The sequence below is a fragment of the Juglans microcarpa x Juglans regia genome, chromosome 4S, assembly GCF_004785595.1.
Source record: "Juglans microcarpa x Juglans regia isolate MS1-56 chromosome 4S, Jm3101_v1.0, whole genome shotgun sequence".
Classification (NCBI taxonomy): domain Eukaryota; kingdom Viridiplantae; phylum Streptophyta; class Magnoliopsida; order Fagales; family Juglandaceae; genus Juglans; species Juglans microcarpa x Juglans regia.
Window position 1 is genome coordinate 20,199,487 of NC_054601.1, and position 17,516 is coordinate 20,217,002.

The following is a 17,516-nucleotide window of genomic DNA, read 5'->3' on the forward strand; positions in this document are numbered from 1 at the left end:
TTGGAGTCTAAAAATTAGGGGTATAAATTTAAATCGAAAAACCGGTTCGGACCAGACCGAACCAGACTCGTTGATCCGATTTTGAATTGGTCCGGTCTGGAACTGATTCCTATATTATGAAAACCGGCCGGAACATTTCTGTTCCTTAGTTTCCAGGACCGGACCAGACCGAACTGAACCGGACCAGTTGAAAAAAATATATATATAAAAATTAATTTTATATATTATACAAAATATTTATATATATATATATTAAATATATATATAATATATAATTATATATCATATATGAAATAATTTTATATTATAATTTATAAATTATAATATAAAATATTAATCTTAAATATGAACATTTGTAATTTGTTTAATCATATGTTATTAATATAATTTTATATAAGATAATGTTATTATAATTTATAAAATAAAAGTTTAATCTTAAATATGAAAATTTAATTGATCATAGACTTTAAACATAATATATATATATATTAAATTATTAATAACATTTTATAATAAGAAGTAATACTTTATTATATATTTTTTACAATTTAAAAAAATTGAAAAACTAGACCGGACCTGACTGGAAACCGATAAAACTGGACGTACCGGTTTAGGAGGGTAACCGGAGCGTAATCGGTTTTGAAAAATGAAAAACCAGTACATACCAGTTCGGTCCTAAATTTTATCCAAAACCGGACCGGATCGGACCGGTTACACCTCTACTAAAAACAACTCCAATTCTGACTTTGAGAGAGAGTTAATTTGGGCTCCACTTCGAGAACTGAGAACTAAGAGCATTGTCAATGAATTAGTTAAAAGATAAATCTATTAAGTATCTAGCCGTTAAAAACCAAAAAATGATTACAATGGATTAGTCAAATTCCAAATAATTAAAATTTAGTTACAGTTATATTCAAAATAATTTCCAAATTTGAATGGTCTTGTTCATAGGCCAAATTCTTATTTTATGAATTATTTCTCTCTCCAGCAAACCAACATGTCCAATTTTTAGAAATGTTTGTTGAATGGATGCTCTCTTCAGGTGCACGGGTTTATGGATACTCTGTCCAAATTTGATAAAAAAAAAGTAGTTGGATGAGAATGATAGAAATTAGTAAAATATGATAAAATAAAATAAATTAATAATTAAAAAAATTAAATATTTTTTTAATTATTAATTACTCATTGCTATATAATGAATAAATAGGTAATCCAATATGAAAATTTGATGTGAATATCAAAAGCCAAATTTATTTTATATTATTTAATTGTTATATAATGAAAAAATGGTTATTTCAATATGAAAACTTATGTGAATGAAATAGCCAAAAGTTAAATTTATCTTATATTTATAAAAAATACAATTTAATTTTAGCTAATCCATTGAGAGTGCTGAGTCGAAATTCTTATTTAAAGTTAGGTTTTTGCTTTCTCGATTTGCACTTTTTCAGCATCCAAACAAAGATTAAGAAATTTATATACTACTAAATACAACAAGAATCTCATAGATTTCAAATATAGCAAGAGAATCAAGGTAATAATTAGAATCTCATAGATTTCAAACAAAGATGCAGAGGGAGTAGAGAGAGAAAACAAAGCGGTCGAGGAGGACGAAAGGCATAGGGTTAGTTCAAAGAGATGAATATGTAGGACGAGCAAAACAATGTCGTTTTAAGATTTTCTTAAAAAATATATATAAAATAAAAAATTGCATTATTTTAGTCTCATGTGGACTCAAACTAATGTGGTTTATAAAAATTGTTCCAACGATTAGGCTACTCAACCTTCTATCATTTATGTTACAATATTAAATATACCTAGCGAAGTCGGATTTTGTAGTCTGGAATCTTGTTGGACTCCAAACTCCGATTCCAACTCTGACAATTTTAGGAGTCAGGACTCTGATTCAAATTTTGAACTTCAAATTTTCCGACTTTGACCTCGTCGAAACTACGAATTTTTGCCCAGCACTATGTGCTTTGAATAATAATAATAATAATTACAAAAGAAAATCTAGATGTGATAATTTTAGATCCATGCTGGTCCTTATTAAAAATAGTAGTGTTACATGTACACACAATTTTATGCATAATATTATATGTACTGAGTAGTAGCCTCATGTTATTAGTATTTTTTATATATATAAATTGAATTTTAAATTTCAAATTTTAAAATTTCTATAATTTTTAGTAATTGACATATCAATATATACCGTTATCTTTTTTTTTTTTTTTAAGGGGACGACACTCTAATTTTATTGAAACTTTCACTTATGGTAGAAGAAAGCCGTGTAAACAAACCGGATACCTGAGGGTTACATATAAACAAAACATCCAAACCTAGATATCAAAATAAATCCAAACCATATTATGAACATTCCAGTGGGACAAAACTATTATCTACTTTGAACATAATTAAATAGCACTGTCCTACTAAAAAAATAACAATTTAGGAGTGCAAAAATATTTTTTTTTGTCATTTTTCAAAAATTTAAGACTTTTTATAATATTTTTAGATTTTATTTCTTAGAGGTATATAATCTTAGATTTATCTGCTTATTAAGACATAATAAGGAAAAGATATAATGAAGGAAAGAAAAAACAAAACAAAAACTGTATTTAAACTGTCTTATAATTGGACTAGTTTGGTTAGACCTCCGATTCTGAATTTTGACTTTAAGCTATGTTTTAAAAACGATTCATCCAGACTGATTCAATCAAATTTAACTTGAATAGGTTGGAAACTAGTTCAATATTTGTGCAGTATCTGATTTGCCCTCAGAACACGTTAAGTTGACTAATTGAAATTAATTATAATATGTTAGACTGATTCTAAGTAATTTTTGTTGATTAAAAAACCCTTGGATTGTATGAGATTTCTTGTGTTATTACCTTGCCTGCATAGACCTTAGACCAGTCTCCCATTTTAGTGAAAATGAACCAAAACCAGAATTGCAATGTTCAAAGTAGTAGACTTTTCAAATATGAGGCCTGTTGGAATGAAAGGGAAGATTGTGGTAAAATTATTAAAGATAGCTGGATAAAAAAGGGCCATAATTACAGTAGGCTGTTGTCTATCTCCAATGGCCTGTAGATTTGTAAGAAGTCTCTCATTCAATGGAATGAGAGGCCTGCAAGCAAGAGCAGGTGATTAATGCTTGATAAGCTGAAGGAGATTTCAAAGATGCAAGAGCTCAATAAGGGTGAGTATATAGCTGCCGTTAAAAAAACACATAAGGAAGTTGACTGTTTATTGGAAGAAGATTATATAAGATGGAAGCAGAGAGCCAAATAGAGATGGTTGCAAGAGGGTGACAGAAATACTAAGTATTTCCATATGTGTGCAAACCATAGAAGGAAAACCAATAAAATTAGCAAGATTGAAAGGGAGGATGGATCTTTGGTCACTTCTACTACAAATATCTCAGGGTTATTTCAAAAGTTCTATCAAGATCTTTTTACTTCCTATAATCCTATAGGTATCTCTGAATGTCTTAGCCCACCGATGTCAAAAGTTACAGAAGAAATGAATAGAAGATTAACCAAAGAGCTTGTGGCAGAAGAGGTTAAGAAAGTTGTTTTTCAGATGAATCCTATGAGCTCCTTTGGACCAGATAGGTTGACTGCTGGCTTTTATTAGGTACATTGGCATATTGTTGGCCATGATGTTTGCAGTGGTTATTTATATTGTGTTAATTCCAAAGAAGAACCCTAAGCAAATCTCAAACTATAGGCCAATCTCTCTTTGCAATGTGATTTACAAGATCATATATAAGGCCTTGGCAAATTGATTGAACAAGATTATGCCTGACATCATATCTCCTACTTAGATTGCCTTTATCCCGGGAAGCTTATTCTTGACAATGTTATGGTGGCTTATGAAGCCGTGCATTCAATGAATTCAAGGCTGAAGGGTAAGACATGCTACATGGCATTAAAACTAGACATGAGCAAGGCTTATGATAAGGTGAAATGAGAGTTTCTTCAAGCTGTTATGACTAAATTGGGGTTCAACCAAAAATGAATTGGCCTAATCATGAGATGTTTAAACTCAGTTTTTTATTCTATTATGCTCAATGGCTCTCCTCTTGCTCATTTCAAAGCTTCTAGAGGCTTAAGGAAGGGTGATCTATTGTCACCCTACCTTTTCATCTTATGTTCTGAGGCATTGAGTATCCTACTCAATCATGCCGAGGTGTCCAAAGCTATCACATAAATACCAATTGTTCGAGGATAAATTGGCATTAATCACTTGTTCTTGCCAATGACAGCTTATTATTTTGTAGAGCTTTGGAGTGGAGTAGTATGATGGGATTGCTGGATTGTTAAAAAAAACTTCAAACCAAAGACTTAATAAGGACAAGACCTCTATTCACTTTAGCAGAAATACAGCCAAATAAGTTAGGAGGATCATTCTGAGTATTGCTGAGGTAAGATCTTCGTCCTCCTATGAAAGAAATTTGGGGCTATCTGCTCTTATTGGCAGATCTCGTTACCAAGCTTTCACTAGCATACTAGATAGAGTAAGAAGCAGGGTCAGTAACTAGAAAAATAAGCTGCTCTCCAAAGCTGGTAAGGAGATTCTTTTAAAGGCAATGAGCTAAGCCTTGCCCACTCATTGCATGGGTGTGTTTAAACTTTCTAGATCCCTTCTAAATAAAATTACCTAAGTGATGAGGCAATTTTAGTGGAGCCAACAACAGAATGAAAGGAAGATTCATTGGGTTTCTTGGAGTCAAATGGTGAAGGCCAAGTCAACAAAAGGATTGGGTTTTAGGGATTTGGAGAGCTTCAATTTGGCACTACTTGCAAAACAAAGATGAAGGATTATGTAGAACCCAAAGGCTTTAGCTAGTAGAGCTTTCAAGCTGAAATATTTCCCTACAACCTCATTTCTTGAAGCTAAATTGGGTGCTAACCTATCATTTATCTGGAGAAGTTTGTTTGTAGCAAAGAATCTAGTGGAAGATGGCTCTTTACGGAGGATTGGTAATAGTGAACAAGTGAGGATTTGGAAGGATCGTTGGATTCCCCAACCATCTTCTTTCAAAATCCAAAGTATTCCTCTTGGGTTGGACTTTAATGCAAAGGTAGTAGTTCTCATTGACCCAGACGCAAAATGCTAGAATGTTCCATTATCAAAGATTGTTTTTCAAGCTGGGAAGTGGAGCTAATTCAACAAATGCCTGTAAGTGTTTCAAACTGTCCAGACAAGTTAGCGTGGAGGTGTAGTATGAATGGTTTTTTTACAGTTAAAAGTGCTTACCATTTACAGAATGAATTGATAGAAAGATGGAAAGGGTAAGGTTCAAACTCTAATTCTCATAGGCAAGTCTGGTCTCTATTAAATATTCCTAATGCAACTAAGGTCTTCATATGGAGAGCATGATTGGATTCTCTGCCAACAAACCTAAATCTGTTCAAGAGGAGGGTTGTTGAATCACCTTTATGTCCCATTTGTCTGCTAGAAGAGGAGACATGCATTCATGCAATATGGGAATGCTCTGTTGCAAAGGATGTGTGTGCAAAAAAGCTTCATAAGTGTGGATTTTCTGCTGTCAATTTTTTGGAGTTGCTTGCAACTATTTTTGAATTGTTCCACCAAGAACTAGTGGGGAGGAGATTGTCACAACAGCTAAGAAGATATGGCAAAGAAGAAATACATTTTTCTTCAAAGTATTATTTACTCATCCAACAGAAGTTATGGTTCAAGCAAAACAGGCAACAATCGAATTTCAAGCTGCTAATAAATTGGAGAGCAGGGATGGGGCAGGTTTGAATGCCAAGATCACTAGCTGGGAACCTCCTCCTGTTGGGGCCTACAAAGTGCACTGGGATGCAGCTCTTAGCCAGGACTACTGGCAAGGTGGGCATTGGGATATTAGTAAGAGATAATGAAGGGCAGGTTATTGCTACAAAGATGATGCAAAATTTTTTTGTTCAAGATCCTCATCTGGCTGAATCCTATGGGGCTCTTCAAGCAGTTAAATTGTTTTGGAGATTGGAATCAGAAAGATTATTCTTGAAAGAGATGCTTTAAATGCTATTAGAAACATTAATCATACTGTTGATTCTAGTCACAACTCGAGAGCTTTTATCTGGGACACAAAACATGCTCGAGTTTTGGGAAACAACTCATATAAGAAGAGGAGCTAATGTAGCAGTTGATGTACTTGCTAAAACTGCTCTAGGAGTTTCTGACGAGATTATTGATATGGAAAGCTGTCCTCCGTATTCTCTCCCTCATTTGAGGTGTTTAATCAATGAAGAGCATTTCTTCTTCTTTTTTTTTAAAAAAAAATCAACTAAAATCAGAGTAGGATTCGGAATTTTGCCTAGCCCTATTTGAAGTTTGATTTCAACATCATTTTTTCTTTACCCAACTCTGTCTCGAATTCTGAAACTTCAACTCCAATCGGAGCAAAGTCGAAATAGAGAACAGAATATCAGAGTTCATGTAAATCCCCAGTACCAACGCCATTACTTCATCAAATTTCACACACAAAACACAACATTGGAGCTGGATTATAAGAATTGATAATCAAATCAGATGGAAAAAAGTTGGAAGAAATTCCTGCAAATAAATTGGTAGAAATTACTTCTAAGAACATATTATAAACATAAATGAATTGAAATCCCGAATTTCCATCAAGAGTTCATTTATAGTCACATTACAATCTGCAGGGATGTACACAAGCATGACCATCATACCTGGAGTCATCTTCCATTCAGATCCACACCAACTCTAAATCGAAGATCTGGGCTGTAAGGTATTCACAATCCTATCCAGATTCCTATAATCACTTGACTTCAAGGACCCACAGGAGTGGTTATAGAAGTAATCGAGGAGGACATCTCTAGGATTAAAGTAGATGAAATAAGAGGAAAGGAACTCCGCCTATCTTGGCCTCTTATCATTTCTCTTGATGTTCAAAACTCCAGTTTGGATCTATTTCTTCTGGGAACTCTGACGAGCAGTAGGGCTAGCCACACTTCGCGATCTAATGCTTGCAGTTTTTAGAAGTCTACGGAATTCTAACAGACTTATTTTCCCATCTTTGTCAATATCAGTCTCCTCAAGAAGTGGGTCAATGGAACCTCTTAAACCCGTGTGCTACAAAGCAACGAAGTAATTTCAGTACTGGGATATCTTTGTGATGCTGATAGTAATGACAATGAAAATATATAGCTCAAATGTAGAACATCAGTTAGCACCCCCCAAACTCGTATGTTCTAGGGTTTTTTTTTCCACTTTTATATATGTACTCTTATGTGCTAGGATTTTATCATAACCAATTCAGCACGACTAATGAAACTGAGAAGCCTGTTGAGGATCAAACCTATAGTATGTATAACATCAAAAGATGAGGGTTGCAGGGATGAAGGCGATGTTAAAACTATCCTATAACTAAGCTTAGATTTCACCCAAAATCAATGCTGAACTATAAGAATCACTTGGTTCCCCAGTGTTCACCATCTAGTTCAGAAAATGTAATCAATGAGTATAATAATCACTGTTCATTTTGTGCAAACTTAAGTGCACTACAAGACCAGAACTGCCAAAATTCTAGTACTCTCTTTGGGGGAAGGGGGTCTGATTTTCCCAAAGCTAATAGTGAAAATCAATTAGGAAGGAGGAATGAACCCCATTCTTGTCATTGAACAAAAGAAAATGGGGATCCAACTCTTTCTTTTCATGTGGTCTCTCTTGTGTACTCTTTGCAGGAAGGGTGTCAGCAAAAATGAGAGGGTGGGCTTTTGATCCAAAGATATAATAACACTCACCAGTCTCAGTTCCTCCGGAGTAATAAAGCCATCTTTATCTATGTCGAATTTCTCAAAAGCAGCTCGAGACCGCTCCTGCCACTTCTCAGAGTCATGCTCTTCCATTTGATCCACATGTAGTGTGGCTGCTACAAACTCAGTGAAATCAACAAGGCCATCCGTGTTGCTGTCAATCTGTATTATAAAGAGACTATTACAATAAAAATTAAATGTAATCACAAGCCAAAGTTCAAGAAAAATTATGTGTATATGCTGGACTGCTGAAGGTCAGTTAAGAGTATTCTGATAGTCTCATTTTCAATTTGTAAAGGGGAAAGCTCACCGCTTGCAAAATCTCTAAGACACGTGAGTCTTTCAGCTTCCAAGGGAGATCTTTAGCAAGGGCCTGCATGAAAACAATTCTTGTTAGGACCAAAAAAATAACACGCAAGCAGATGAAGTAAATTTCATGTAAACCAAGCTGAACGTAAAGCAAAATTTTGAATTATGCTCGGGTGACCATTGTAGTTCAGGCATTGTAACAGAATATTTTGGTACCAGTGTACCATTTTAGAATTACCATTGTGTGTGTGTGTGTGTGTGTGTGTGTGTGTGTGTGTGACATGTTCATGCTTAATAAAATAAATAACACCTCATATCATTAAACAAATATAAAAATTTATACTTCCCAACTCCAAGTCTTAAAATCTAATACATTATTGAAAAACAAATGAAAAGACATTAAATAGATTAATATTGCTGATCAGATTTGAGTATCAATCCAATAGCCTTTATTTCTCCAAATCCAGAGCAACTGATGCCTATGTATAATATGTCATACAAGAATTTACCATTCTTCAGCCACCTAAGTCCTTATGGAAATTGTTTCTATCTTATTATTATTGCAACAGAAAGCTTGGTTTTGGGGACATTCTACAATGAATTTGAGGACACGTGCCTAAAGAACTATGCATAAGGTTTTGTCGTTATATTATTCATAAAGATGGCACAAAATATTTCATTATTTATCCTATCATTTTTTCCATTATTTCATTCTTCTTATCTTCTCTTTTCTGTATCTTTTCAAGTTTAAAAGAAAAAAGCAACGCCTTAAATCTCTTTAAAGGAGAGCTGTTGAAAATAGTCAAAAAGATCATGTGGAAGTCTTCTTCCAAATTTGCACAATCATAAAATGCTGTAGCATTATTGGTCAAAAATACCAAAAATCTCAAAAAGATAGAATATTGCGTAATCGAAAATAAGAAATGGTTAAACATGAGATCGTGCCATATGTGAGCTGTACTTTACGCTTCCAGGTGGGCTGTCTAATGCACAGGCTTTATGATGTACAAATCTTGTAGCATACCAAAACCAAAACTGTCAAACATAGCTCAGAAAAAAGCGTCTCAGATACTTTTGATAAACTTTTTTTCTCCTTTAATATTCTCATCTTTGTCTGCAACACATTCCAGGCCAAAATATAAATCCACAATGGCCACAATTGGTGAAATGCCCATAACAGTTTGAAACATCCAAGCCAAGAGCAAAATGAAACAAGTGGTAAAGATTACCAGTTACTGTACTGGTACACAAAATTTTGGCCATTCCAATCAGAATTTCAAACATTTATGTGAAGGAGAAGTTTTACCTGTCTCATTTCTTCTAGACTAATAGAACCATTTTTATCCACATCAATTGCAGCAAATTGATCTTTAAGATCAGCAAGCTCCTCTTCGTCAAGTGTACTAGCCAGTGCCTGCAAGGGAGTCAATTTTCAGAGAGAGGAAGAAAAAAAGCTCGTCTTCTGCAATAAAAGAACCTTTTAAAAAGAAATTATCTCACCCTTAGCGCGAACTGTTTCAAACGATTGTATTTTACAAATTGTCGCATGTTACTTAGAACAGATATATCCACAGGGATCTCCGATGCATCTCCTCCCTCTCTAACCCACGGGTGTGCTGGAAATTTTGAAACCAATCACAAGAGTTAACCTTCCCCCCTTCTAATGATTTTTCTTTTTTTAATCTCTTTTTTCCTTATAGTTTCTATGAGAAGAAAAAGAGGTAGTACATAACACAGTTATTGGCCTTGGTCACTATAATTTAGAGATAGGAAGAAAGCAAAAGGAATTTACTCAAGGCCACACAACAAAATATTTGTAATTACATCGGCCATATTCCAATATGCCAAAAATATTCAACATTGGTTTTCACTAAAGAGTCATGGTACATACATAGAGCCTGAGCAGCAGTTAATCTTGCCCTAGGATCCTTCACCAGTAGCTTTTTTACAAAATCTTTAGCACTATTGCTTATGCTCAGCCATGGTTTGCGGCGAAAGTCAGGCTTCTTTCGTAACACCTGCAAATATTAGACAGTTAAATGAGAAAACAGTCAAATTAGAAAAATGGTAAAAACTAAGACACAGCAATGATCTCCCCTCCCAGACACTGCTTAAGCAATGGTAATGATCCTTTAATATATAACAATTAAAAGTTACGGTAAACGGAAGGCCATAAAAGTTGTTTTGTTTTTGGGCAGTGTGCAGTTTTCCATCTGATACACAAGCTGGAGATCGAAACATATTGGGAAGATACTCTGAGGCGAAGAAAAATAACAATTTAGATAAAGATCGTACTCAACCTCCTTAAATATACCATCTTCAGTCTTATCCCAGAAGGGGCGCCTCCCACAGAGCAAAATGTAGGTAATAACACCAATACTCCAGACATCTGATTCAGGTCCTGACTTTCGTTTTAGCACTTCAGGAGCAACATAATAAGCACTACCAACAATATCTTGGAACTTCTTTCCTGCATTTTTGGGATTATATGCCTTTAGAGCTATCAAACATAAATAGCAAGAAATCCATGTAGAACTGCAGCTTCAAATGAACAGAAAGGCACATAGTTGGAAAATTATAATTATATACTCAAAGAAGATACAATATCATAAAAGCACTGTAACAGAAGCTCTACTTGCCTGGTTGAATGAAATCTGACAAACCAAAATCTGTGGCTTTCAGAGATGAATCCTCTCCAGTTGACTTAAATAGAAAATTCTAGATGCAACATATGTAAGGGAAATAGTGTCAAGCACTGTGACTACTTTGGCTAGTTGACTGCTATAGTGAAACCTACTATTTGCATTTCATTTAGATTTATTTTTAAATTTGAAAAAATAAAGAAAGTCTAGCAGCATGAGAGATCAGGTACTAAGCTGAACAACCCATGCCTTATAGTGAACCTGGCTATACCTCTGGTTTCATGTCTCGGTGTACCAGCCCATGTAGATGACATTCAGCTGCAACTTTGAGCATCTGCCGCACAACTACCGCCGCATCTTTCTCAGTATAACGACTGTCCTTCCTGAGTTAAATGAACCAAGCAGAAGTAATAGTGTTGTTAATAACCACTCTAAACACAAAAACGCAATAAAATGGCAATATGATGGCCATTGGTAAAACTATAACTGTTGACAAGATAAACACATTAGATGGCAGCCACCGCTGGCAGAACTAATGAACTAATGAATTATCCATTAATAAAGGGTTCTTACTTGGCCAATATCCGATCTAACAATTCGCCACCCTCACATAACCTGATAACAGCAAAAACAAGAAACCATCATTTGAAGATATGAACAGATTGTGGTGCAGAAAAATAAATTAAGAACAAAGGAGGTTAAAAAGCAAAATATAAGTGCAAAATTTCCTCTAACAGAAGAAGGTCAAGCAAGTGAATAATCGAATGGTTTGAAATGAAGCTCAAAATGAAAAAGAAATTCATAAAAGCTAAACTTACTCCATCACTATATACACATAGGAATCATCCTCAAACGCATTATAAAACTGAACCACATTCTCATGGCCAGTAAGTGCTTGCAATATCTTGACCTCTCGCTTCACATCCTCAACAGCAATAGGAAGAACCATCTGCCACGAGATCCAAGGGTTTTCTGAAACTTCATTAGAGATTTTAATAAAAAACAGAGGGAAGACAAAATTTCTGCATGATTAAAGATAATACAAGCTTATATTGTTTCCAGGACCTGCACCGATTAATTCTAGCACCACATTTTACCCAATAGAAGAAGAATACACAGCAATTATCTCAACACCAATAGACCTTAAGAAGATGAGAATCGTTCAGGTAAGTTTGCAAAACAATCCAATGAATTTACTATTTGAAAAACATGCCATATTTCAAACTGCTGTTCTCATTATCATACTTAGATTTAGGCCATGGAAGCGATCAAACAGACCAAGTTCTCTAGACCTATTACTAATGTGAATAGAAAAACTGCTTAAAACAGGTTATCCCTCATCAGGCATATGAACAATGAGTCGGACATATGTTCCCTGGTGATTAGCTTCATAAATGGGAAGATCGATATCCCAGACACCAGAAAAGACTAATAAAAAAAACAAAAAACAAAAAACAAAAATATCCAAAGACAGGTCAACGTAAAACTAAATGGAGGAATCCAGCTATCCATGGCAAAAGGAAAAGGAAATATTGGGCTGAAACCCACCATCCCGATCAGAAAAGGCCTCCAACTTCCTATAGCAATTTCTCCCAAACCCTTTGGCCTAACAACACCACAATGGAAATCCAAATTCTATAAACGTACAAGAACCAAAATTTATAAAGAACATAAGAACAGATTATAGATATACCTTATTCTTTTCAATTCTCTTCACTGCGACTCGATCCCCATTCTCCTTGTCCGTGGCAACGTAGGTGTAACCGAACTGACCGTGTCCTAACAACTTTCCAATCGTGTAGCGTTCGTTGAAATCCTTGGCATACCCGAAATCTGTGCGCTTCCCACAGGGGATCGTCCCGCTTTGCCGCCTCGAGACTGGCTTGTTTTTGGGCTTCAGCTGAAGCGAATTCTTCCCGTTCGCTTTGCTCTGACGCTGATGGGTCGAAGCCTCCTGCTTCTTCGTTGCGATAGTCCTCGTCTGGGGCACGGTGCCCTCATTGCGGTTGTGATTGACGGTGGTGCTGCTACTAGAGCCAATGACTTTGCTGGCAGAAAGGCAAGAACCCATGATTGGGAAACGGAGGTAGAGAGAGAGAATGGGAGAATGAGAGGTTTTGACGGATCAAAACCATGAAAGATTTCTCAATAAATACTAGCAGACATTTTTTTCTTGACAGAGGGAGACAGATAATGAGAGAATGAACGGATAAAAAATAGGAAAGGTAGGAGCAGACAGGAGGAGGAAGGAACGAAAGAGATGCCGGTCAAAGAAAGACACTTTTGCACACGAATTATTTTCTGATATGTAATTAAATTATCAAAATTCTTAATTTTGATCGTAATGTATTATTTTTTTTACAATTTATATCATATACTAAAAATATCATATATATTTTTTATATCATAGTTATAAATAAATGTGTCGCGTCACTTGTTGTTGGGATTGATAACAATATTTAGGTATTAATTGATGGTACAAATGCTCAAAATTATATTAATTTATGGTGTAAATTGAATTTCGATAATTTAAGGTGTATGTTGAATAATTAGGAGTGTTAAATATTATTTGTCTTTTAAGAATGTAGGCAAGAAACTGAGAAAGGTGTGCTCATTTTCTTAACGGTGAAGATTAAATTTGGTAAAAATATAAACAACAAAGTTGGATTTTTTTTTTTTTTTTTTGGTAATTTTAAGGTTTTATTATTTATTGGGTTAGAATTTTTTTTTTTTTTCATTTTTTTCCCAATGTTTTGTTCATCTTGGGTCTTCACAAACTCATCTTTGCAAAATTTATGAAAATTATGCAAAAAAAAAAAAAAAAGTAAATAGAACTTTGGAGGTTTTCTTTTTCTTTTTTATAATGCTCTACAACCATCGCTGGGAGTTTCCGCTGGTGTATTTTGGATTTTTTTTTGCTTTCTTTTCACTTATATTTTTTTAAAGCTTTTAAATATTTTTTTTAAAAAAATAAAATATTATTAAAAAAATATTTCCTTAATCACTAACTAAAAAAAATAAAAAATCCCAGCGAGAGCTATGGGCGGGAAGGGCAGCATTTTCCTTGGATTCATCTTTGATCTTTTACCAAGTCATATTTTTATGTCTTCAATGTGCATGCTAAGAAACTTGGGGTAATACATCCAGATATACTTTTCTGAATAAAAGGAATTTTATGAATAAACCTAAAATGATTTGACCTTTTAATGAGAAACTTTTAAAAAAAAAAAAAAAAAATTGTCATCATTTGACCATTTTGATACCAATTAATATAGATCGAGTAACTTAATATAGATGGAGTCATTCTCTATGATAATCTTAAGGGATAAGTATGAAAGGTTATCAGAGATTCAGAGCTCATGGAGAGAATAGTACTTATTCTAAGAAGTTTGCAACTAGATTGCCATATGAGTGTATAACAAATTTAATTATGGAAGGCTATGCACAAAGATTGGCAACGGATATAAATTTTTAGGGAAAACTTTCTATTTATAATACGGTGTGGATAATATATGGTAAATGTTTACATTATAAAATTTGATTTCGAGAAGAAATTTTAAAATTTGAATCTTACAAATCAAATCTTACTATTTAAATAATGTGGATGATATGTTCTACACACTGACTTGCGAATAGAATAATTCAGATTTTAACTACCTAGTTTTATCTCTGTTGAGAAACATTGATCAATGGTCAAGAGGGCTCGGTTTGGTTTTACAAAACTCTTAAACCATTTTATCTCATTTAAACATCTAAATACCATTCAAATACTTTTAATACAAACATTTTTCATTTTCAAATTTTTTATCTAATTATTACTTAATCAGTACAATTTTTTCAAACTTTCAAAATAAACACAAAAAAAAAATTTAAGTTTTTCAAATCTCAAAATAAAAATTATATTAAAAAAATAATATTTTAATCATCTTTTAACTTTATAATTTTTTTATCCTAACTTTTTCTTCCTCTTTTTTCAACTTTTATTTCAGATTTTTTAGGATTAAATTATAAAAATCCTATTTATTATAAAGTGTGAAAACTTATGAATAATATTTCTCAATTATTATTTTTTTAAAATTTATTTCTTAACGTTCCACAATTGCATAAGGATTTAATAAATATTATAATATATATATATATATATATATATATTTTTTTTTTCTTACTTACAACATTGTCTGGAATCAGAAAGCTAGAACTCAGTGTTGACTTGGTCTAAGAATAGCTTCTAAAGTCAGATCGGAATGGGTTAAGTCATCATGCATGTCACGTGGTATTTAATATGTTTGCAAATATATTAATTAATTAATTAATTAATTGCCGCGTGCAGTCCTCTTAATGGTGGACCACCTTGTTTTGATAATCGGACAGGGATCACGAGAAAGCATCAATTCTTCGTTGTCTCACACCTCACAAGATTTTTTTTGTTTGTTATTTTAGACTTTAAACGATGTTGAACTGAGTTGAATTGAGTTAATTTAAGTTGAGATGATAAAATATTGTTAGAATATTATTTTTTAATATTATTATTATTTTAAGATTTGAAAAAATTAAATTGTTTATTATATTTTGTATTGAAATTTGAAAAAATTGTAATTATGAGTTAAGATGAGTTGAGGTGAATTGAGTAACCAAACGAAGCCTAGTGAGTAATGTTAGAAATGGTTTTGAACTGTATAAGTTAGGGGTGTAGGGTGGCCACCTCTCTGCTAGGGACGGCCAGTGGGATCTGCCTCTCACTACCTCGTCCCTGTCTGTCCCGCCTTGCATGAAGGACCCTGGCGGAGGTGGGGGCAAATTGATCCAAACAGGGCCCCACCCTGCATCCCGTTCCGCATCCTCTCATATTTATAATAAAAAATATTATTTTTATACTTATATAAATAATTTATATAAATATATTGTATAGAAATATATACAATTTGTTAAAAACTTGAATTCAAGTTAATGAACTGTCTTGGCCTCCTAGGCCAACCTTTACATAGGAGGCCAAAGTAATAAAATAGTAATTCTTAAACAATTTGAGACTTACTGTTAAGTCTCACATTGCGTCTTGCAGGCTAATGCAATCCAAAATACAACTATAATGAATTTATTTATTTTTTGAATAAAATTTATAATTATATTATATTATAATTTGGATAAAAAAAATTATAGATCTAATGAATCACTGGGTTGAGCGTGGGGTGGGGTGAGGTACAGTTTTCACTCCAGCCTCCGCATCCCGAGGGCGAGGTACCCCACCTCGGCATCGCGGGGAGGGGGGGATGGAAGACTCCTAATTCGCCCCGCCCCGCCCCCAGTCCACTTCAATAATAGACTACAGTTTATTAGATCTAAAAGTTATTTCTAGGTAAAAAAATGATTAAAAATACATTTTTAGACTCAAATTGTAAATTTAAATTTATAAATATGACTATAATTTAAAAATTATGTAGTTTTTAAATTTGCTAGTACATATTTTGTGTAAGTTGTATTGTAATATAAGAGTCTTACATTTCTTAAGTGTGAGACTTGTATTATCAAGGCAACCTATAAAAAGGTTACTCTACTACACTACAACTAACACAAAGTATTAAGTAAAAGTTCTACTTAATACATATTAATATATTTATATATAGTAAAAATAATAAATATTTATATAAAAAAAATTTGGGTGCAAGGCGGGGCCCCATTGGGGCCATATCGCCCCCCGCCCAAAACAATATCTTAGCCTACGAGGCGGGGCGAACAGGGGTGGGGTGCGGGACCCCGCTGCCTAACCCTAGTATAAGTGCTGCACAATCGTTTTGAAAAATAGTGAGATTCACTAATATAAAATTAGTTTTTTTTTTTATATAGATTCTGTATTTTCTCATTTTTTTTAAATGATTGCGTAGCACTTACACGCTTACGATTGAAATAACATTTCTCTATTTTAAGTATTTTTTTTTGTTCAACTTCTTATTAAAGTAAAGAGGAAAAAAAAATGTTTAATGTGATAACCAGACAAATCAACAAAAAACTTTTGCATAACTTCTTAAAAGGGTTAAAGTTTTTTTCTCCAAATAAGTCTTTAGACACGTAGGAAAAGATGATTTCTATTAAGATTAATGGTGTTATTAATTGTTATTATTTCTCTTTAATATTTAAAAATAATAATATTAGATATAATCGTACCGCCTATATTAAATAAATAAGTCTCGCGTACTTTCTTTAAAAAAAATTAATATTAGATATAATTTTAGAGTGTTCAAAATCCACACACTATTTTTAAAAAAATGTGATCTAGTATTAAAAAAATAATTTTTTCATATAGATCTTAGATTTTTTTTTTTTTAAAGAGAATATATAGAGCTTGTATACTTTAGAATTACAAATATAATTTTTTTAGAACTAGAAATATAATTTTTCTAAAATATAATTTATAATATAGTATTGATTAACCAAACATATCAATTGTAGCCTGGAGTGACCGTGGGGTTCATCAGACATCTTTTCAATTTTAGGTTCCCAAATCTGCAACGGGTGGACTTGAATTTGCAGAATTAAAAATTAAAAACTTATTCCTTGGATCTAAACTTTTTATACAAACGACTGAGGGTTAAAATAAGCTTTTTTTTTTTTTTTTTTTTTTGAAAATGGGTTAAAAGAAGCTTAATTAATATGTTTTGTATTTTGCTAAAAAACAAAAATGGCATTAATGACTCGTCCGAGTTATAATGGTCCACTAACTTGAGTCAAATTTGACGTTCTAGATGTACAAACCCATATCCCATCGAATAATAAA

General features: G+C 33.2%; 1 protein-coding gene across 3 annotated transcripts; it reads right to left on the reverse strand.

Moving 5' to 3' along the window:
- Positions 1-6,580: 6,580 nt before the first annotated feature.
- Positions 6,581-12,995, reverse strand: LOC121262482 (calcium-dependent protein kinase 16). Of its 3 annotated transcripts, none has more exons than XM_041164968.1 (12): positions 12,441-12,995; positions 11,566-11,696; positions 11,321-11,362; positions 11,019-11,130; positions 10,745-10,823; positions 10,406-10,575; positions 9,997-10,123; positions 9,606-9,721; positions 9,412-9,519; positions 8,107-8,169; positions 7,785-7,958; positions 6,581-7,113 (listed from the first exon to the last, which is right to left on the reverse strand). In XM_041164968.1, the coding sequence occupies exons 1-12, from the start codon at positions 12,816-12,818 to the stop codon at positions 6,949-6,951; spliced, it is 1,665 nt and encodes a 554-aa protein (XP_041020902.1). In that variant the 5' UTR covers positions 12,819-12,995; the 3' UTR covers positions 6,581-6,948. The 3 variants fall into 3 exon arrangements, with proteins under 3 accessions (XP_041020902.1, XP_041020903.1, XP_041020905.1); XM_041164969.1 differs by having other exon boundaries at positions 11,566-11,725; positions 12,441-12,579; XM_041164971.1 differs by having other exon boundaries at positions 11,566-11,719; positions 12,441-12,578.
- Between the last annotated feature and the right edge of the window lie 4,521 nt (positions 12,996-17,516).